The sequence below is a fragment of the Ciona intestinalis genome, chromosome 1, assembly GCF_000224145.3.
Source record: "Ciona intestinalis chromosome 1, KH, whole genome shotgun sequence".
Classification (NCBI taxonomy): Eukaryota; Metazoa; Chordata; class Ascidiacea; order Phlebobranchia; family Cionidae; genus Ciona; species Ciona intestinalis.
In genome coordinates, this window is record NC_020166.2 from 2,558,094 (window position 1) to 2,580,479 (window position 22,386).

A 22,386-nucleotide genomic window follows, 5' to 3' on the forward strand; every position below is an offset into this window, starting at 1 on the left:
ATTGTTTTTTAAATAAATGAATGATTTGCAAAGTGTCTAAAAATATATATGTTTAAAATTATTAGTTCTGTGGGGTAAGATGAGACACCTTTATCGCATATAATATCCAAATATTGTGATGGTGCTTTAAACAATTAACACAAACAGTCTATGGCAATCGTGAGGACGCAGTTTTATAAATCTTTGAATGTTCTTTGTTTACTACCAAACAGGATGAAGAAATGGTATGAAACGGTGTCCCATCTTCCGCTACCCTACCATAAATAAAAATAATGAACGCAGTTATGCATTTGTTCACGTGTTATGAGTATATTATGTTCGGGTAAAGTCTGAGTGCTCGATGAATAAGTTTAAGATTACTTTAATTTTAGCACAAATCGGTTTAGACTCTTTATTAATACATTATAATAGACATGTATAGAGCAAAATAATTGTTAAATTCTGGGTATCTAATTTTCAGTTTTGTATCCAAGCAACCTCTTTGTGCATTTTATTTATAGTAGGTTTAAGGTAAGATGGGACATGCTTTCATTCTCTTTATTTGACTCATTTGGTAGTAAACAAAGATAATTAATAAATTAAATATACCCTTAGAACTATAAAATAAACATTGTTAATTGTTTAAAACACGATCAGAAAATACGGGATTTGGGTGATAACGAACACCCATCTTACTATACAGTACTATATTGCAGTTACGTCGCATGATAAAGCCCGGTTAAGTTGGACTCTACTGTTTAAGTTAATAGGGAATGACTGATGCCATTACTGACGGGGACGGAATAATCGACACAAATGCCGCCAATTCGAGTTTGTCCCCGGCCGAGCAACGGAAGTTAGAAAAAGCGGAAAAGTCGCTGCAGAAGAAAAAAGACAAATGGAAGGTTTTTGTTGACTTCTTGTTACGTCATATTGGAATTGTGACGACAAAATATGCGGCTTGGGAACGTGACGACTTTGAATCATTTAAGGTGAGGGTATAGATTGAACTTATATATATACAGTACTGCGGGGTAAGATAGGAGACCTTAATATCCAAATATCCTGATCGTGTTTTAAACAATTCCCAATGGTCTATGGAAGTCGTGAGGATACGGTTTTATAATTGTCCCATTTTCCACCTCCCTATACTAGATTATTTTCTAAACATCGTTACGCTTTACCGAATTGATGAACTGCACACGACTATTGTGTATGGTAGAGTGAGGTAAAATGAAATACGTTTCCTTTCTCTTTGTCGTCCCATTTGGTATTAAGCAAAGAGTATTTACAGAAATATATAATTGCACTTTTAAAACAGCGTTGTTAATTGTTTAAAAAGAGTATAGAATTTAGGAGTTAACGGTTTTCCATCTTACTCCACTGTATTATATATACCATATAGCCATGAAAAAAAAGGCCGAATTATTATTTTGCGTTGCTACTCATGTGGCAAAATCCAAATCGATCAACAGAATATGTTTCCCTTTCAGGCTGCACTCGAAAAGGCCCAAATTCTGGACGAAAAAGAATCTTCTATCACGGCGAAGACGTACAAGAAACTGAAGGAACGATCCGATATACTTTCCAAAAGGAGATATTTCGGAGAGAGTAACAAAATACGAAAGTACATTGATTTGGTTGCTCGAATGCGAGGCTTGAACCTTATAGCACGAGACTTTTATAAATCGATAAAGAAAGGGAAACTGGAACCTTTAGAAAACGTATTAAACCACCTGCAGTACTGGAAGGGGTTCGTTGGAACTTCGTTTGATATTGGCGAACTTAACCCGAAAGGAATTGACTCAAATCATCCAGGTAAGAATTGTGGGCTTGTACAGTACTGTGGGGTAAGATGGGGGTCTTGCTAGCACCTATAAACCCCATATTTGTTAAACGTGTTTCGAACAAGGCTCTTTATTATATAGTAGGGTGGGGGAAAATGGGACACATTTTAATTCTGTTTTCTCGTCCCATTTGGTAGTAAACAAATAACATTTAAAGAATTATAAAACCGTATCCTAACGACCCACATAGACCGTTGTTAATTGTTCAGAAGACGATCAGGATATTTGGATATTATGTGCTGAAGGTGTCCCATCTTAACCCGTCCTACTACCTACACGTATTATAAAAATTATACAAATATTCTGATCGTGTTTTAAACAATTAACAACAGTCTATGGGAGTCGTGAGGATACGGTTTTATAATTCTTTGAATGTTTTTTTGTTTACTACCAAATGGAAAAGATGTCCAATCTTTCTCCACCCTACTATAAATTCATTCCTTTATTCAACACAGGCATGAAATACGTCATGTGGTTATGTTTACTTCGTACTTTGCTCAACCTTGGACAGAAGTTTCTGCAATGCGCGTCAGAGCTGACAGAAATTCCTCTTGTGTCAGAATCAATTTATGTCAAGTTCAATTTAACAGAAGACCAACTTGTTGTCTGCACGAGACTCGAAGAAATTTTAGTCACTCAAGTTACAAGAGGTGTGACTGCACTTTTTATGCTTAGATTAAATGGATATTGTTTCTACTAAACGTTTACCATGAAAATAATTAACTTAAATGGTTCGTTTATCTGCAAGCGCTAGATGTAGCGACCACGCTTATTTTCTTTTAATAAATGTAAATATGTTTGGACGAAAACTAAAGAAGGCAAAACGACGATCTTTTAAAACGAGCTGAATATTACACAGGTAAACTGTCAATTGGGCGTTTCTATAAAATCTTAAATGCATTCTGTAAGGCTGGGATTCTGCAGGATGGCATGGGAACTGAGATTTACGCTAGAGTTGAAACAGATACCAGTCTGACTGTTTTAATTAGGCACGCTTATTTTTCTTCCGATTAAATGCAAATATATTTTCAGCTGTAAGCGTGTTTTAACAACTGTTGTTTTGACGCTGTATCCAGTCTTTACGTTTAAAAGATTTTAAAACCTTCGCTGGCGTAGGCTAATCGAAGAGACAAATAAGTTATTTTATTATTGTTATAATATTTACAGCAACTGGAGTCCAAACAAGTTACGGATCACGAAGCAGTATTAACTTCAGTGGAATGCCGTCTGGACTTAATTTATCCAAAAAACTCCAATCCACGCCAGAAATTCAATTACCCGGCGAATCAGACCACCTGACATTCGAACTACCTCCCGATCCACCGAAAGATAAGAAGAAAAAGAAAAAAGGGAAGAGAAAAGGATCGGGAAAAGGGAAAGGAAAAAAAAGAAAAAAGCGGTGAAACGAGAGAACTAAAATTTGATAATTGATGCCGAAACTTGGCATATTGCAGTTTTATTTAATTGAAACACGAAACGGTACAGTACGTTGACAAAGTATTTTTTCTACACCTTTGCCTGCCAACCTAGGTTTAGTACCAACAATTTATAAACAAACAAATCTAGTGTGTGAAAAAACAAATGGAGTGCAATACTGCATTCGTATATCTATAAACTGTGTTATAAGTATATCATTTGACATTTGCAAAACGCTAAACAAACCGTCAAACAGCAAGTTTAAAAAAGTCCGTTTAAAACCACAGTTCCGGTCCCTAATTCGATATATAGTAGGGTGGGGAAGATGGGACACCTTTTTATTCTGTTTTCTTGCCAGTTTGGTAGTAAATAAAGAATATTCAAAGAAATATAAAACCTCATCCTCAAGACTCAGTTAATTATTTAGAACAGAATTCTTGGATATTATGTGCTATAGATGTCCCGCCTCCCCCCCCTACTATGTTATATAGTACTCGTTCACGCTAATATAAATTTTTAACCCAAACATTTTTCTGCATTAGCCCTTAGATTAATTTCGCCAAACGAGATGAAATTTTGTTTCTCACTCACTGTGTAACACCTCAATAAAAGACACTTATGTATTTTGCAAATTTTTATATCATATTCGCTATAATAAGTAACTGCACTTTAAAACTGCGGCTGAAATAATACATCTCTTTGATTAATTACGACATGGTGATTGATATACAATACTACAATATGGTAAACTTTCAACCATTTTTTAACCACGTATAAAAAAATGAAAATAATAATGACATAGGCAACAGCCTGTTTTTTTTGCAAATTTACCAACAAAAAAATTTTTAAATACTTTTTGTGGTGAAATTTTGATCCCATATGGGTGAGGTCCTACAGTAATGCAAGATATATAGGCCACAGTTGGTCTTTTACCTCATTTTGTACTGAACTGGTTGCAAAGCATTATAAAAAATGGTGCACCATGTGTCAGGTATGGTATGTTTAATATCTATTCTACATATCAGTATCATGTATGTGACTTATAAGTTATACTTGTGTAACCATTTTCACGTCTCAACCATACAGGCTCTATGCTACAGCACTAAGGGTATAAAACTGAAGCTTTTAGTGCAGTACTTCTCAACAGAACTGGGCACAACCCAAATATTTTGTGGACATTAATAGCAATGCAAAAAAACTACACATAATTTTATGTAAGTACATAATTTTTTAAACAATTTTTTTTTCCATATGGATAAGGTTCTATTGCTTGCCATTTAAGGGGACCCAGATTTTATGCCCAAACTCCTATTAATGCAGAGTTGAGTCATTAAATAACAGTTTAACGGCTTTCAAACTACTGGTCTAACCAGATCAAATCAATGAATTTTTGGGTTGCTGCCCAGGGGTTGAGAAGCACTTACAAACGACGCAATAAAAAAGTATGGAAAATCACACTAATATATATGGGTAGTGCAGAAAAGCGGCAAGACAGTTTAAAAACCTTGATTCCTTCGGTCCCCCCTATGTTGTACATACGCCTCTCTTTCACGATTGACTCTATCATCCCGATATGAGTTATCATCTTGCTCATATTCACCATCATCATCCTCATTATTGTTGTTGTTTTCATCTTCTTCATTATTGTAATCCTCCTGTGGAAAATAAAAAATGTTCACTGGCGTAACCAGAAAAAAAGTTTAAATGCGAAAAAAAAACAACATTTTTTACGGGTTGATGAACAAATTGTCCTAAAATAAATATAGTGTAAACAACATATATAACACATACTGTGTATACACCATTATATTTTACCTGTTGATAATCTCTGTCATTGCCCGCATCATTATTGGAAACCATGGGAGCGACACCAACACCTTCAGGATCATTAGGTGCAACGTGAGCTGCTTGCGGGATATGCATTTGTGGTTTTGCAGCTGTATATAAATGAGTTGTACATAGTCATAAGCGGATTTTTTTTAATATAGTAGGGTGGGGGAACACCAGACATCTTTACGACACCATATCCAAATATTGTGATCGTTTTTTTATAGGTCACCCACCTATTTCATGAAGATTTTGTGGTTCAATTGTACTTGGGTTATCTGAATCTACATCATCAGTTATTTGGCCAACTATTACATGTTTGGTATCACTTTTATCTGTCGATAAAAATTAAAACCTTAAATTTTATAAAAAAAAACTTGCTGCAAACAAAGCTTAGTGGAAACATATAATTCATAAAAAATGCTGCAAGCATAGCATAGTAGTTAGGCGCTTGGTTCAATGCTCAATACTGAGATGGGTATGTGTCATTGAGAAACACACTCAATGGACCCGGCTTTAACCCAATGGGTTGAGGTGATGGGCTAACTCTGCCCAAAATCTTAGGTCCCATTGAGTGCCACACTGCAGAACCTCACAGAATATATTTTACAAGGTAATCAGTTTTACTTTCAATTTAACAGATACCAGTTATATGATTACATGTGAAAGAAATAAGCTAAGGTAACCGCATAACAACATCTTAGAATTAGCATAAAGGATCATATTTTGTCCGGGCCCTAGTTTGATAATATTTTAGCATTGAGCAGAACGTTGATTTGGGTAAAAAAATTAAGAAATAATTTAAAAAAAACAAACTGCAAAACATGATAGAATCTTAAAATGTATAGCCTGGAGAGTTTTAATTAAATGAGAGTTTTAATTAAATGATAAAATGCGATACAGTTACATTCTTCTATTTGAATTCTGATTAATTTTTTGTTCAAGAATTCTTCTACAAGGTCAGTATTTCACTTTGTGATATTAACTTTGTTTTTACATTTTTTTATTTAATTGATGACTATACCTCGTGCTTCAGAATAACTTTTACAAGGTAAACAGTTTTACTTTCAACTTAACATCTAGAATTCGTATAAATAACATGTGACAGAAAAAAGCTAATGAAATTGGCAAGCATACCTTGTCCTACAGCTGCTACTCTCTGTTGAGCAAGTTCTTCAAGATTCTTTTGTTGTTCTTCAGCAATTTCTTGCTGTCTAGCTTGTAGGTCTTGCAGGTGCTCCAACGCTTCTTTATGGTCAGGTACATGCTGATACAATGTATGGATTTAATATAAGGAGTGGTTGAATTAGAATATGTAAAGAACAGACAATAGAATTTATATTGTGCAGTTACATGTTGATTTAGTATTACTAAACTAATAACTGTAAACCCTTATTATTTCTTGTGGTTAAGGTCAACAGGTCGTTGTAAAGGACCTGGGATTTTTGGCCTATTACGCAAAACTGTAAACCGAAAAACATTTTAAAAAAATACAAAAACAATAAACTTCAATAAAAATATCTTATTATTATTGTATAAATATATATAAAAAGGAAAAAAGCTATAAATTAAATTATTAAAACAACTTTTTTTAGGGGGGGATACATAATAAATGCGAAAAATATTGTCCAAACTTACTTCATCATCCTGTGATTGCTGGGACTTCTGCAGTTCCTCTCTCGCTCTTTGTTCATCATTTCTTGCGTTGTTCTCTTCCCTCACAACATCATCCTCATATGTCTCTGCATCCTGTGTGGAATGTATACCTTATGCACAATGTCAAGCAGCCATAATACACTGTATTCAACAAGGGCAATTCCATATATATACTAATTAACAGGGATACAATGGTATCTTTAAACATTTGCTTACGTGGTGCACAAAAATCACATTTTATGCACAGTGTCAAGCAGGCATAATACAAAAATACACTTTACGCAACACTACAGGTTCCTATATAAAGGAATTTACAAGTTCCAATGGTATTTCTAAACATTTGTTTATGTGCTGCATGAAAAACTCCCACTAAATACACCCTGGAACTCAATATCAAGTAAAGCTAGATGAATGTCTTTGTGTGTTGGGGCAACAGCTGTCAGTATACCCTATGTGAACTATTTCTTTTACATGGCTGACAATTTAGACAACCCTTTAGTGACCACTGTGTTTGGGAAAAATTGCCTTTAAATGTCTTGCCCAAGGATACATAAGTTCACAATGGAAGCAGCGACGAGCCTTGAACCCATTACCTCTGGTTAGAGTCACGCATGCCAACCAATGTAACACGGCGGTGGACAGTACCTAATATATAAATTAACACCATGCACCTAATAGTAGATTTACCTCATTATTAGCTGGATCACTATTTACTGGTTCAGTGGTTCCTGGTTCAGTTGGATCCGGTTCCAATCCAGGTGAATCCAGTTTACTCTGGTCTGCTACATTGTATCTGTTATGTTGCATTGAATCAGCTTGGTTGTCATTTTGATTATTCTGCTGATCGTATCCATTTTCCATTTGAGCTGCATCATTTTCTTGTGGATGAGCAGCATCTGCATCTCCAGGATTAGGAGTAGGATCTTCAGTATCATCTTCCGCATTTTCATCATCAAGATCTTGAGCATCTTTATCTTGGTGACTAATTTGGACATCTTGACCAACAGGATTCACTATATTAGTATTAGCATCAGGCTTAGCATGTATGTCCCCCCTATGCCCTATGTTGTGAGCCTGAGCAGCTTTTTTCTGCTCCCTTAAAGCGAGTTCTCGGTCACGAGCTTCTTTGTTCATTCGTTGCTTTCTCTCGGCGGCTTGTCTTATGTCTTTTTCTAAAGCGATTCGTTGCCGTTGCATTTCAAGCGCTGATGCGAGCTCGTTACTGCCACCCAGGTGTGCTAAATATAACAATAAAAATAACAGAAAAAATGTATGTAAAAAAAATGAAATCATGGTACAAGCCATAGTGTAAATAAGGAAAAAAAAATAGTTTATTTTATTTTATGTGGGTGAGATTCTACAACGTATGACCTTATGAAAACTAAAATTTGGGCCACAGTTGGCCCATTACCCAAACATTCAGGCCTTCAGGGTAACACATAGTTGGCCCATTAATGGGGCCAACCAATGGCAATGATAATATATACCACTATATAAACTTTAGAATTTAAAGCTAAGGGGCCAACCAACCAATAAGAAAATAAACTTACCCATTAAAACATGTCGGTCCAAACTACCCAGCTTTTCAAAGTTAGGATGGTTAAGTTGTATTGCATCGTAACCAAGGTTGGTCAACGCAGTTTTAAGTTTTGTATAATTTGAAGAGTTTTCCTAAAGTGAAAAATATTATTTTAATATTTCTGGGATGTCATGTACACTATTATGCAATGGTGTAGATGGACAAAAAAAACTGTATATATATATACAAAACATATATATACATACGTATTTTTTAAAACATGTTAAGTATTTTATTTTATTAGTAAAGGGGGTTGAAACAAATACGTTAAATTTATATTCTACAGGCAAACAATTAAAAGGTTGCAAAGTGGTAATAAGCTTTAGGGTAATACAGGGTTACGTATTCTTACTTGTGCAAGCAAGAGCCTGTTGTGTAGATCGGAATTAAGTTGATTTAAACGTTTGTGATCATCTGACAATTTGCGATGTTTTTCTGCAACAAAAAATATCTGCTTTTTTATTTAACGCTCACACTGATTTGGCCAACGAGTATACAGTTGGTAACTGTTTTAAACACGATTAGGAAAATAAGAAGTATTGGATTTGGTATCCCATCTTACCCTACAGTATTAATGTACTACATACGCGAATATATGTATATAATAGCCTATATATACAAAATACATGAAGTCATGTACATATGTTTTTCATATTGTTTCACACTATTTATAAAGGAAATGACAGAAGAATAGAATAACACAAGTTTCCTATTGTACTCTATATATTTCTACAAAACAAAGTTGACACGTTTTTATACCGAATGTAGATTTCCCTAAAAAAATGCTTTAATGTTTAGGGAGTTAGTGCTTGGAATAAATTAATAACTTTCCTTATAAAATATTGGTAACATGAAATATGTCAAAAGCCACATTTATTTATAAATATAAACCCAAATTTAGGCAAACTGTAACATTTTGGTCTGATTTTAAATTTTAAAATTAAATGCATAAAACAAACAATTCATATTTTAAATCACCACCATTCACCTTGAAGTGCAAATAATTCGCTCTCTTTCTGGGTGTTTAGTTGCTCCTGTTTGCGTTGTAGTTCTGCAAGTTTATCGTTGTGTGACTTTTCAGCTGTCTGCTGCAGTTGTTCGAGGCTCTGAATCGCTTTTCGCGCTTCAGCGAGCTGGTTCTATAAGATATTTATGGTGACAATACAGAATAATTAATGATTAGTGATTACAAATTAAATCCTAGCTAGGTGTCAAACGTTTTAAAATGCGAATTCCATGTAAAGTAGCAAGAAAGTAAATGGTAACACATAAAAACAGGGTTTTCTTTTCAAACATTCATTCATGTATTGTTTATACAGCACAAGTCACTTCTTTTCATAAAAATCTTACAACACAAAAAAGTTATTTCCCATAAGTGCCACTTAAGTGATTACGTAATGTACAATCTAGATTGTATTACCATTTACAGTTGAATGGCCTAACTGGAACTAAATACAACGGGTACTTTTGCTTTAAGCATTTAGTTATACTTATACACTAATATTATTAATACAAAATTACAACAGAACATTTCTTATAGACTATGGTGCTGAAAAATTTTTTTCTATATATATTTTAGCATGTGTTGTATAGTATTGTAAAATGAAGGTTTTTAAACATTTTGTGTGCAAATTCAAAAAAGTAAGCGCAGTATATGGGTTTTAAAAGTTTCCCCTTATAATTTGTATAATAAATTAGTGGCACAGCTAAAGGAAACTTGTGGAGAAGAAGTCTGATCTTAAGTAAAAAAAAAATTTTAAATTAAAAAATTTTTTACAAAAAACACACTTGTTATATATAATATATATATAATTCTTTTTTTTAGAAGAAGTATTTACCTTAGAATTCGTGTGTTCTTCTTTTAATGAGTCGTATTTAATATTTTGTTCTTGTAACGAGCTTGCAACAGAATCTTCATGCAACTGCTTGTCCTGGTCATATTCTGACAAAAACAATAAATGTATATATATATGTATAAATAAGGGCCATACATTTTTTACCTAACTTGTAATGCAGTGGTTAATAAAGGTTAAAAATAGGCCTACTAATTCAGGTGGCTCAAAATGTATTTTTACTTGTTGTCCTTAAGGCTTTCGAAATAATTTTGGGTGATAACAGACTAATTGGTGAAAAGTTATCCTTAAAAAGTCTACAAAAAATTAGAATTACGTATTCAAATTAATAAATAAATTATTACTTTAATGAAAGTGCTTAAATTAAAAAATAAAATTAGGTTAACAAATGCAGGATACAAAATTAGGTTATGCAACTTACTCTATGTTTAAAATAACAATACAGTAAATCTTACTTTCTTTAACAATTTTATGTTCGTTCTTTTCCTTTAACAAAGCACTTTCTAAACGAGATCTTTCTTCATAAACAACTGAAATGAATTAATGGTTATTGAAGTTAAGTGAACAACAGCCATTACTTATTAGCCTGTACATCTAACCTGGGAGCGGGGACACACATCTTAATGATATATTAACAACATATACTTAAAATAGGTGTTTTAGTAAACAGAGTCCCTAGACCAGTGGTTCCCAAACTTTATCCACTTGCGTACCACCTGGGAGACCTTCACGTACCACTAGTGGTACGCGTACCACAGTTTGGGAACCACTGCCCTAGACTATATAATATAAAAACATTATGTTTTCTGCTATCTGAAGAAACATAGTAAGAGTATTTTATTGCAAAAGCAATTTTATTTTTTAGCATCTCATCTGGTAGCCTACACATTCAGTCTTCCAGTATTCAAGACTTCTGAACGGTTTCATACCATATGACTGATATGAGCTGCTAAATTTTTTACATTAGAAAAATTAACTGAAAATTTCCATTTTATATATTACAGTATGTTTGGTAATAGAATACAAAGTACATTCTGCATGTTATTGCTACATTGTAAGCAGGGGAAGCAACTTCACAAAACTAACCCACACACCAGGAAACCATACATATAAAGATAAATGTTATCATGGTTACAATAAATAGGCCTTTTACACGAATTCAAAAGTAAAACAAATTAAAAATAAACAGTTTAGAGAAAACTATAAAAAAACGGTTTGGAGACAACTTGTGATAACATTATCTGATATCTCTCGTTTTCCTGAGAAATAATCAGAATTTATAAAATGAATTTGAAAATTGTGCCAATTCACATTTATTAATATATATATATACATGAAAAGTAACACAGTATCAGAGTATGTTATAAACAAATGGAGAGACATTGTTACCAAAACATTTATTAGAATAATTTTTTTTAGAGTAATAATACAAAAGTACGTATATATATAAATATATATATATAATATATCTATACATAGGAAAAAGTTAATACTTTAAATAATTTAAAAACCTTGTAGTTGAGATGACAAAGACTGGTGTTGCGAATGATATCTTTGTGTTTTAACTTCCATATTTTTAAGTTTAATCGTCATTAAGTTGTATAAGTAGACGCTGTATCCGATCCCCACCATCAAGATAAGGATGATAGAGGTTTGGATCATACCACGATGCTTTCGTGTGAACATGGCTCCAGATTTAGATGAATTTGTGTAAACTACATAAAATAAATGTACATATATATAAATGAATGAACGTAACTTACTTTATCCTCGCGTCGCCGGAAAACGACAGTCGTTATCACACGAGTTTAACACCTCGTGCCAGCTTACGAGTTATGTTACTTTGTGGGTAATTATTTTTTGGGGATTTTTTCATTTTTTTTATGTAGGGCTGATAATTTTGACAACCCATTAGTGAGACTTAGAAAAACATTCCATTGTTAGTACGAAACAGAACACCCGTGTTGTTGCTAAACATGATAGGATAAATAAGTTACATTCAATTATTAAAGAGAAAATCTTGTACATGTACATATATATACAATTTTAATCTAGAAGACACTTATAAAAGCATAAAAAGAAAAACACACTGAAATTGCACACTTGGTAGACTAATATTCTAAAAACTAAATAGGCCGCACATTTTAATTTGAGTTCGGCACACTACCTATTCACTATTACCATTAGCTGGAATAGTATAACACAACAACACATTAGTATAAACCATATGTCCCTGTATTATAAAACAAAGAGGCCTAACTGTTATGTGTATAGCATTTACAACGTCAGTGCTAGTTTTTAGTGGGTTGTAAAACCATTAAGATATATTACACATGTTATATAAAGTGCAGAATAGTCACGGTAAATTATGAGTGTGACTGTACTGTCTATACATTACGTGATTTATAACATAACACCATAATAAGTAAAGAAAATACCAACTTACTCATTGAATGTACAATAACTGTAGTAATGCTTCGTAACAAGAGCTAACTTTACCTGGCATTCATCCGAACATTGATTAAACGCCACTCGCTATCTCTATATATGTCGTCTTGATTTGTCGCACGTCTGCAGTTTGTGTGCACGGAATGTTCTGCTTGATTTGTGGGCAGAATAATGATTAAAGTGATATGACACGATGCGAAAAATGTTTATATGTTTATAATTTTGTCCTGAAAGTAGTAAAATTTTATGCAGTTTTCAATGCCAATCAAAATAAAAGCAAACGCAAAGGACAGTTTAAAGTAAGTTTGACAAATATCTCTGTGGTTTTATAGGTATATTTTCTGTTTTCCATTCAATAAAAACAACTGCGTGAATAATAATTTGCGAAGGTAACAACATTCAGAGCATTTTCCACCCCAGAAACTACGCAACAAGCACACGTCACGTAATTTAGCAACAGCTGGAACTAAGTTATATAAAGATTTGGGAAATTCCCTTGCATTGTCAACAAAACAAAGATTTCGCAGAAGGAACTGACAACAAAAATTTTCGATGGGTTAGCGTCAAGTTATGAAATGTTTCTGCTTAAAATTTCAGTCGTGTTGGTGTACCTGATACTCGTGTTTTCAGTTTACCATCTAATCAACATTTTCACATTGTAAGTAATATGTATTATGCTGTTATTTATAATGAAATTCGCCAAGTTTCCCTGTTTGCATAGTAATTTTCTAGAGAATCTTATTAAACTGAGAATATATATAGGCCATAATAAGTAATACATAGCGTCCTTAAATTTAAAAACAACTCGGAAATCATTGATTTAATTATAACTATTATTTTCTTGATATTCATATTTCTAAACAAAAATTTAGAAGACGCAAGCAATAATGTTGATAAAACGTTCAATTTCATATTATTTTTTTTCAGAAACAACTCGGAAATCGTTGGTTTGATTAATGCTGTGAGTTCAAGTCTTAAACAAATACGATCCTTGATTGCTGATGGAAAACTTAGCGCAAACACCAATGGATTGGCCAACTTGGATATGAAAATTGAGTCGCTGGCCTCTGTAAGTGTGAAAAACAACTACGTATAGGCATTTGTGTGAATATATACCAGATTGGAAACTTTTATTTTTAAGGACATGATTTTTTTCATAATTGATTTTGCACAGATTAGCCCCGATTTTTACATTACTATATTAAGGTTAAATAGGACTAATGATAAAAATGATATGTGTATTGGATTTTCTTCTAAATTAATAAAATTGAATGCAGCGCCTGTTGTGAAGTCACTAATTATTGTTATGTAAACAATAATTGTGATATCAAATACAAGGAGTAGACTTGCCTTGTGAAAATGTGAAATATTGTACTTAATCGTGCAGTTTGGCATTAAATTATGTGTTAACTGTTGAGTAACAGTTTAACATGTGCATTTTTCTCTCTTTTAACTTAAATAAAATTTGTACAATTTATATTTGTTTTATGTAATTTGTCCTAGCTTAATAATGTTACAGTTTCCAGCTGGTGTAAAACAAAAGATGAGCTTTATATAAGTTTGGCGCATTGCTAATTGCACAAGTATGTGCATTTAGGTGGGCAATAACAATTATATTTCCACCTTTATCGTTCGTACCACATATTTCATACTGTGTTACAATTTTCACAAATGCATATCATATTACAACTGAAAACAATACCATATATTTATATTGCATGCATCAGCAAATCCTTGTGTATAATAAACTTACTCTTATGAGCCCTCAGGCTGTTAATTGTTTATATCATTTATGCTTGAATTAGTAACTGTATTTTAATCTGTTTATACTGTCATAGTTAGTTACTAGCACATACAACCTAATATTATGCCCTGTGACATCAATGCTTTTAGCAGAAAAAAACGTCAAAACAAACTGTGACAGGAGACTGTTATTCCTTCAATAAGAACGACCAACAAGATTTATTCGATGCAATTCAAACTTCAGATGATGTTTTGTTGATTCAGGCAAGATTGTTATGTTATGTATAAATGTACTGTACATGTATAAGCAAGAGTATGTAGCTTAACACTGTGACTTTATAAAAACAACAACATGTATTGGGGTATGCTATTTTTATTTGCAGCTGAAAAAGTCTAATCTGTATAATTGTTTTTCTTATGTTATTAAAATACCAAGCTTATAAAAGGACTACACTTGCTCAGGCATGTAAAAAATAAAAATCCGGCCGATACCGGTTTGCATTTATATTTTTCCGGCAGTTTTCCCGGCGCGTGTGTTCTGAAGTCAAATTTTGCCTCTCTATCTAGCCCCGCGTTCGTGTGCCGCTTTCACCATGTACGAGGCTTTTGGATATAAGCCAACGATTTCTTCCGCGGTCCTTCGTAGCGTAAGAATTTAATTAAAAACGTGTCAATCATTGAAAGTAATAACAGACGCTAGTTTAAGCAAGGAATACTCTACTAGGATTGCTACTTTAATAAAACTATAAAACTAATCGACGATTACCAACTACAGTTAAAAAAACATGTTTCTACCCGCAACTAATTTTCTTTGTAATAATAATTACCGGGAATTTAATAGTGCTTTAAGATTGTCTGTGTTTTATATTTCGTAACACGAGTTGAAATATTTGTTCGTATTGTTACGTATTACATTACATTAGTCACAATCCCTATTATGGCGCAATCAAATACCGCAAGTGCATTACGACATAGCTAGTAATGTTACGTCACAATTGCCATTGTCTCCTCATATATGCCGGATTTATGATAATATAAAGCTGTTTGTTACGTCAGAACTGCACGAATAGGTAACTTACGCATACGTTAACACGAAACGAGATGTTACGCAGCCGGCCAAGTAAATAAATTCCGGATTTCCACGCCGGCCGTTTTTTTACCGGCAGTTTTTAAAAAATCCGGCCGATGCCGGCGGCATCGAAAATAGGCACTTTTTACACCGCTGCACTTGCTCTGAAGTTATGTTACTTGCTTTTTATGTGTAACGATGTCACTTACTTTAATCCATGTGTTTATATAGTGTGTATAATTGTTTCTTTTGTACTGGCGAATGGCAACTGTATGTATGTAGTAGGCTTACTAGGCTATATATTAGTATGCAACATAGTTATTTTATGAGAATATCTGAATAAAAAACACAACAGTTGTCAGTTACTTAGTTATGTTAAATTAATATGTGTTTGAATCAACAAATTATCTTAAAGCGTAGATTTGTTTCTTTGCTATATAGTCCCTATCATACTTAATATAAACAAAAACTAGAAAATACATAAATAAAAACTAAACATCATCATTTAATAGGAAGGTGTCGACTTGTCAACGCCAGAGCTGTTGTTCAGTTGTCACCAACTGCAAGGACATCACAATTGTGTCTACAGATGGTCAAGGTACTAATTAGTAATTACATGATTATGTATTGTTATTGATTACTTTAATTTACCTAATGCAGAAATACTGGATCACAGACTTATAGTTATAAATTATTATCACAAAAGAAAGCAATAAAATTATTAAACTAAATATAAACTACATTATAAGCCTTCTAGCACACAACAGTTTTCAGTGTTATTATATTTCAAAATTTGTGTTTTGTTTTGTATTTACTGGTATGCGTTTTGTAATTTGAGTTGTGCTTTGTATATTCAAATTACTCAAATAAAATGTGTTTTTCTAATAATTAAATTCTATGTTTGCATTACAGATGTGATATTGAAATAGATTGGAAGTCAAAATTGCGAAGAAATAAGTCTCCTACATACTTCCCTTTCATGATGAAACAAGGCCCATGTTTTAATAAACAAACAGTCAGCTGTGCTGTGGGGAAAATCAACAAAAATAAGGATTTCTGTTTAAAACGTCGTGTCTCTTGCAGTTTAGCATCACTTGGTAATGTCCAAGACGGAATTGGTAGAAAACTTGCCATTATTCTCCCATCTTCTTTCAAATTTTCTGACCACAAGGGGAAAAACGAGAATTCAAAAGCCATAAATTTAGATGTGAACTTGCTTTTCAACTGGAGCGTGTATATTTGTAGTTTTCTTGGGTGCTTGTCGTTCTTCACAACGCAAAGTAGCTTTCTAAGTCGGGTTATAGCAGCGTTTCAATCCCTAATTACTTACAATTTTTTCGTACTCGGTACATGGTTGCTACAGTCTGGCTATAAAATTAATTGTATTCAGTTTGTGGCCAATTCTATGCTCTTCCAATTGCGAAAACTTCTCACAAAGGATGTTATCGCGCACCTACATGAGAATTGGATGGTTTTAGTTTTCGGATTTTTTGTGTTTTTTACTCTGGTAGTAGATGTGTTAAAAAGGGCAAATATTCTCGGGAGAGAGCAAGAAATTGAAACCACGCTTAGTGAGATATTGCTAAACAACAATCGATGGCATTCAAATGACGGAGACATTTCTCAGCGTTGGGTGCAAAGACTAGCAACTCCTAGTTTATGGCTCCAACCCCTGGTGCCTATGGATTACATAAGTGAACTTCCAGTGTGGAGGTATACTGGGCGGTGTGTGGCCAGTTCTGATGATTCTGACGCTGATCACTGCTCTAAGGAGTTCCCCAGGTCTAGCAAAAGTTGGTACCAGCGTCAACTAAGATCTGCAACTTGTTCAAAACAAGGTTCGAGCTGTATAGCCAGAAGTGTAATCAGATCCATTCGTTCATGTTTAAGAAGCAGAAGTCCTGCTATGCGACGAATAAACAACGCTCCCGACGGTATGAGAGAAGAAACAAGCTGTAGCATTTGTTTGGATAACTACAAACAACATGACCATGTATGTGGATTGCCTTGTGGACACGTTTTTCATCATTCTTGTATTTTGTCATGGCTCCACAGTGATCAACACTGTTGTCCAATATGCAGATGGCCGGCTTACCAAGTCAAGTCCCCAGAACAACCAATTTAATCTAACCTTTACTTTGTCCTGTATTTACTGTTCTATCCATTTCCTGTAGTTAAAAAGAAATCTTTTCTAATAAATACTGTTTATTTGCACCGTATAACAACACTAGCACTTCTAGTAACAATAAATTTCCCGCTTTATTCAGAACAATAAAAAGTTAACTGCATCTTAAATAATTAATGAAAAAATGTTTTTTGTTTTAAGAAATAAATTCTACATTGTGTTGGAATGATTGCGTGTTTTTTGCAGATAAGCTATTAGCTAAGTAAGTTATGTATAGGAATTGGTTAAATTTACTAGCAAAGTAAGAAAGGTTTAGTAGAAAAAGATGCTGTATAAATTGCAACATTTTAGAATGTATAATAATAATATAATATACTTTATCATTAAATGACGTTTGAACTAGTAGAAGATCTAATCTCAGGGCAACAAACACTGCAAAAGTTAATCCCAGATTTCGCTATCACTTTTCCACACAATTTTCCACTTGGCTGGCTGTTCACAATCATCGCTGCCCTCATCCGAGCATATTCTGTTAAAAGTTGTGTGTTTTGGAAAGCACATAATTTCTCTCTCTTCTTGAATTCGGAAAGAAAAAGTTGATTCTTTGGTTCCCATGAAAAATCGAGCATGTGAACAAATTATCTGGTCTATGATCGCCACGCCACCCATTTTAAATTCACTCTTCTCAGTTTTTGTGGGTTTGTACATAAACATGCCAGGAAGAAGCGATTTTAGTTCTTTCATTTCTTCTTTTGTCCCATCAGAAGCAATAAATACTTTGTCCACTTTATATTCTTTCATTTTTTCGCTCAAAACCTTCGCAACTTGTTTAATTGACGGCACAAACTCCTTTCTAGCATACAGGAAGTCCTTCCTTCTTACATGAGCGGCAATATATGGTCCACCAATAGCATCTTCTGTACATTTATGATCCTTCCAATTTTCCGGCATGACAGTTTTATCACGAACATCATCAGAATCCAGATACTTTGACCGAAATTGGTCCGCTGTTTTAATCAAAGCATCCGCAAACACCATGCTTCTTCTACAATCCCAATACCTCTTCCCACCAAACATATCATGGAGCATATTCTCTCCTCTGTCCAGCATAACCGACTTTGCTGTTGTATTTCCACCACACAACGGCTTCACAAACAGCTTAGACATTCCTTGCACCGAAACACATTTAAAAGTTTTTGCATAAGTTTCTTCATAGCCCCAAAACCACCCGCGAATTTTCCCTTCGCTATCAGTTTCATAAACAGGGTTCTCAATGCAATCTCTCTCATGCATTTTTTCCTCCCAAGTCCCACTACTCCATCCTTCTGCATAGTTCTGTAGATACCACAACTCGTCTATCACTGCTTCTCCCACCTCTTCAATGTAATCCTCATATTCAATAACTGGAACAAACCCACTCATGCTTTTTACATTAAAAAACATTGACCATGGGATAAGGCTCTGTTCCATTCCATGCTCTTTCCAATGGTAGCTGATTCTTCCCCAAGGGGGCAGAACCAAAACCCAGTCATCTCCCTTACAGGATTTGCTTTCACGCAAGCTTTTTACAAGGTTTGCAACTCGCATGTAAACATCTCTACGTAGGTTGAAGCCCTCACCAGGGTTACAGTCATATAAGAGATACCTTTTATTGCCTGCTGGTTTTGCATCTTCACATACAGCGTAGTTATAACTCAGCAATATAAAAACCAAATTCAAAATAAAATACAAGGCACAATTAGACATTCCTCTTAATTTGATTTCCACCTATAAAATACAACATATATTATACTTTTTGGTGCTAGTAAAAAAAATTTTCTCCCCACATTTTTTGCTAACCACTAACCCCCAACCTCTAACAGTTTCCACCAGGTCCCTTTAATTAGTGCATGTTCGCTATGTCCACAATATTCACTACATAGTGGAAATAGTGTCCACAATATTCACTACATAGTGGAAATAGTGAATATTGTGGACATAACAGACATGATATATGTCCATTTCCACAAGCCTATTCTGCTATGTACTATGTGGATTCTTCACTAGCGCCTACTTTTTATATAAAAGCAACTTTGATAATACCTAACCACAAGTTATGATAGCATAACATAACTGTACCACATTTTAAACTAAATTTAAATGCATTTTTTTGTCCTGAAGCTATCAAAAACTCGACCGTCATTAAATTGAATTGTATGCATGGGTGATGGTTTTAACAATAGCAGTGTTGTGTTTAATTACACTTTATACAATATATGTGTCAGTAAAACAATCAAAATGGACATGAAATTACCACTTACCACACGTGTACATAAGAACGTAAACGAACATCTCGCCCTCAGGCAATCACTGACTGACGCATTCGAGAGAATGAGAAAAAGGCAGCAGGTAAAACTTTTTTCTTTTTAACTCGTTCATGCGTAAAGTACAAAATGACGTCATCATGTCAATAATATTGAGTATTGTATTGTAGTAAGTGTTCAATATTTTTGATACGTTTTGTGCTGTAAACAACTGTATTAGTGTATTTGTTCATTAAGAAACATTTGGATCGATAACAAGTCAACATATACTACCGTCGTGGTTTTTTAAACCTTAAAAATGAGTTGGTAAGTATTATAAAACTTTACAACAATGTAATATAGTAGGGAGGAAAAGATCTGGACACCTTCAGCACAAAATATCTAAGTATCTTTGTGTTTTAAACAATTAACAACGGTCTATGGGGGTAATATGGTGTACCATCTTTCCCCATCCTACTCTTTATTCAGATGATGTAAATAAAACGTTTTCAAATCTGATTCTACTGTGCTGTAGCTATTCTCTTAATCTCTGATAGTGCTCCTTGAAGGATGCCTAAACTGCCATTATGAGCTCATAAAAATTGTAATGTAGTCAAAGCATAATCACATATAAACAATTGTGGTTTAAAATTAATTTTTTTGCAGGAATTTGTTTAATCGCCAAGCTAAAAGAAGCTTGGTGACAAAAACTACTGAACGAGATTTTGAAAGAGAATGCACAAAGATGCAACAGTTGAGTATTATGTTACATGTGTTAGCACCGGAGCACACTGGTTAGCACACCTGCCTCTGACCCATTGGGTTCAAGGCTTGTCTCTGCTGTAGGGGAATGTGTCTTTTTACCCAAACTACTGTATATACTATTAGGTGTCTTTAACGGGTCGCCGAAAATATGGGAAGATTAAAAGGGGTCATAAACAAAAAAGTTTATATATGTAAATATATAAATATTTGTTTATTTTGATCTTTGCCACAGCTTAGAAGAGTGCAGCAAAAAAATCGCTAAGGATAGCAAAAGAATGGCATCTTGTACGAGTGCTTATGGTAAATCTGCAGGCAAGTTAGGGCATGACTTGTTGACTGATATGGGTGCCAATGGACATGAAGATTTCAATTTATTTGATGCGGCAATGGCAAAACAGGACCAACTTGCTCAAGAAAAGGTAATGAATGTGCTCTTTCTTTTTTTTAGATACACGTTGTCTAGCCATAACACAAAATGGCTTAGGACGCATTCATACGCATTACATAGTTTCCGTTTTATATGGTGCAGATGGGGCTGGTATACTCTGGATATTATGCAGACCTGCTGCGTTTAACTGTATTTTATAAATAAAACCCATTAAAGCGTGAAAATAATTTAAGAACATTTTATTCCAAGGTAAAAGGTATTAGCTGTTACCTAATTCATTTGACATAACACAACTGTGACAGTTGTGAATCTGGTGAGGCAGACAGTTATGGCAGTAGCCAGTATATAGTTTTGACCAAGTGTCCTCTAGTTACCAAGTGTCCTCAAGTTACCAAGTGTCCTCTCTACAACTTTTTATTCTATTTTCTTGTCACAAAACAATAAATTATAAAACCGTATCCTCACAACTTCTATGTACCGTCATTAATGACAAGATCAAGATATTTGGATATTATGACTAAACATATGCCGTCTTACCCCACGCTACTATATATCAGGAATAACAAGGTACTTCTGCAATAAATTAAAATATAACTGATAATCTTTTGCAGTCGAACATGATGCACCAAGCAATGGTTGAACCTATGAAAAGATACACCACTATATTCCCCCACTACACACAACAGGTAAAAAGCAGGGAAAAAGTGTTGCAGGAATACAACAAAGTTCAGGCCAAGCTGGAAAAATATGAAGAAAGAGAACAGACTGGTGCCAACATTGTCAAAATACAGCAGGTAATATGTCTTTGGTGTATGGACCATGTACATGTCAGAAACATTTGTGGAATTTTAAGTGTTAATTATTATGTATAAGTATGATATAAATTACACAACTGTTTTTTTTAAATTAAAGTTAATAAAAAAATATTTATAAGTAATACCAAAGATAATTATATTATTTGTACAATATTGTTTTTTCACTTTTTATTTATCTATGGTCGAAATTTTACGCGTTGTTTCGTACACTTTACGAGTGTTTTATACACCTCGTGCACTTTACCACCATGTATGGAACTTTGTGGGTGATTTTTTATGTCTGGCTCACAATTTAGACAACCCATTCATAACCAACGGGTTGGAGCAATTGCCGTTTAGTGGCTTGCCCAAGGACACATACGCCCATAATGGTAGCACTCAAAGTCTGAAACCCATAACCTCTAGGTTGGAGGTATGGGCGCTAACCAACTGTGCTACAGCATTTTTAAGATTGATATATTGCAGATGAAAGCAGAGGTGCAACCTGTAAAAGAAGAATTTGAGAAAAAGAATAATTCTTTGTTAGAAGAGATGCCTAAGTTTTACGATGCTAGTATCGGTTACATTCATCCATCACTTAAAACTATCGTTGCA

General features: G+C 34.0%; 5 protein-coding genes across 7 annotated transcripts in view; 3 read left to right on the forward strand and 2 right to left on the reverse strand.

The window, feature by feature from the left end:
* Positions 1-657: 657 nt before the first annotated feature.
* LOC100180263 lies at positions 658-3,874 on the forward strand. Its single transcript, XM_002127893.4, has 4 exons — positions 658-971; positions 1,473-1,797; positions 2,282-2,476; positions 2,994-3,874. Exons 1-4 carry the CDS (start codon positions 753-755, stop codon positions 3,227-3,229), a joined length of 975 nt encoding a protein of 324 aa, XP_002127929.1. The 5' UTR covers positions 658-752; the 3' UTR covers positions 3,230-3,874.
* Positions 3,875-4,231: 357 nt separating this feature from the next.
* LOC100182607 (Golgi integral membrane protein 4-like) lies at positions 4,232-12,852 on the reverse strand. 2 transcript variants are annotated; one of them, XM_002127822.5, is made up of 13 exons: positions 12,657-12,852; positions 11,669-11,872; positions 10,613-10,687; positions 10,143-10,246; positions 9,293-9,443; positions 8,657-8,739; positions 8,276-8,396; positions 7,413-7,963; positions 6,708-6,818; positions 6,207-6,336; positions 5,306-5,404; positions 5,058-5,179; positions 4,232-4,897 (listed from the first exon to the last, which is right to left on the reverse strand). In XM_002127822.5, the coding sequence occupies exons 1-13, from the start codon at positions 12,661-12,663 to the stop codon at positions 4,739-4,741; spliced, it is 1,917 nt and encodes a 638-aa protein (XP_002127858.1). In that variant the 5' UTR covers positions 12,664-12,852; the 3' UTR covers positions 4,232-4,738. The 2 variants fall into 2 exon arrangements, with proteins under 2 accessions (XP_002127858.1, XP_026692337.1); XM_026836536.1 differs by having other exon boundaries at positions 12,604-12,835.
* A 79-nt stretch (positions 12,853-12,931) lies between these two features.
* On the forward strand, positions 12,932-17,766 carry LOC101242554 (E3 ubiquitin-protein ligase RNF103). Of its 2 annotated transcripts, none has more exons than XM_004225457.4 (5): positions 12,932-13,263; positions 13,533-13,674; positions 14,499-14,612; positions 15,930-16,015; positions 16,330-17,766. In XM_004225457.4, exons 1-5 carry the CDS (start codon positions 13,181-13,183, stop codon positions 17,540-17,542), a joined length of 1,638 nt encoding a protein of 545 aa, XP_004225505.1. In that variant the 5' UTR covers positions 12,932-13,180; the 3' UTR covers positions 17,543-17,766. The 2 variants fall into 2 exon arrangements, with proteins under 2 accessions (XP_004225505.1, XP_009862187.1); XM_009863885.3 differs by having other exon boundaries at positions 12,936-13,263; positions 14,502-14,612.
* On the reverse strand, positions 17,632-19,299 carry fut13 (protein). The gene is given in 1 exon segment (NM_001032530.2): positions 17,632-19,299. A coding segment is annotated over 1 exon segment (1,305 nt). The 5' UTR covers positions 19,289-19,299; the 3' UTR covers positions 17,632-17,983.
* A 679-nt stretch (positions 19,300-19,978) lies between these two features.
* The window catches only part of LOC100185077 (bridging integrator 3 homolog), a 2,814-nt gene continuing 406 nt past the window's right edge, over positions 19,979-22,386 (forward strand). Inside the window, exons 1-5 of the mRNA XM_009863986.2 lie at positions 19,979-20,151; positions 20,491-20,577; positions 20,822-21,008; positions 21,589-21,771; positions 22,258-22,380. Of these exons, the coding sequence (XP_009862288.1) occupies positions 20,144-20,151; positions 20,491-20,577; positions 20,822-21,008; positions 21,589-21,771; positions 22,258-22,380 (588 nt within the window). The 5' untranslated portion in view covers positions 19,979-20,143. The remainder of the gene's footprint in view (positions 20,152-20,490; positions 20,578-20,821; positions 21,009-21,588; positions 21,772-22,257; positions 22,381-22,386) is intronic.

What these genes read in the sequence shown, in the direction of transcription:
- LOC100180263 (XM_002127893.4), top strand. Translation starts at nt 753, where the DNA reads ATGACTGATGCCATTACTGACGGGGACGGAATAATCGACACAAATGCC. An exon ending in AATTGACTCAAATCATCCAG is followed by an intron (nt 1,798 to 2,281) that starts GTAAGAATTGTG and finishes TATTCAACACAG; the next exon opens with GCATGAAATACGTCATGTGG. An exon ending in AGTCACTCAAGTTACAAGAG is followed by an intron (nt 2,477 to 2,993) that starts GTGTGACTGCAC and finishes TAATATTTACAG; the next exon opens with CAACTGGAGTCCAAACAAGT.
- LOC101242554 (XM_004225457.4), top strand. Translation starts at nt 13,181, where the DNA reads ATGTTTCTGCTTAAAATTTCAGTCGTGTTGGTGTACCTGATACTCGTG. An exon ending in CTAATCAACATTTTCACATT is followed by an intron (nt 13,264 to 13,532) that starts GTAAGTAATATG and finishes ATTTTTTTTCAG; the next exon opens with AAACAACTCGGAAATCGTTG. An exon ending in AAATTGAGTCGCTGGCCTCT is followed by an intron (nt 13,675 to 14,498) that starts GTAAGTGTGAAA and finishes CAATGCTTTTAG; the next exon opens with CAGAAAAAAACGTCAAAACA.
- LOC100182607 (XM_002127822.5), bottom strand. An exon ending in ACATAAAATTGTTAAAGAAA is followed by an intron (nt 10,247 to 10,612) that starts GTAAGATTTACT and finishes TGTTTTTGTCAG; the next exon opens with AATATGACCAGGACAAGCAG. An exon ending in CGAATTATTTGCACTTCAAG is followed by an intron (nt 8,740 to 9,292) that starts GTGAATGGTGGT and finishes TTTTTGTTGCAG; the next exon opens with AAAAACATCGCAAATTGTCA.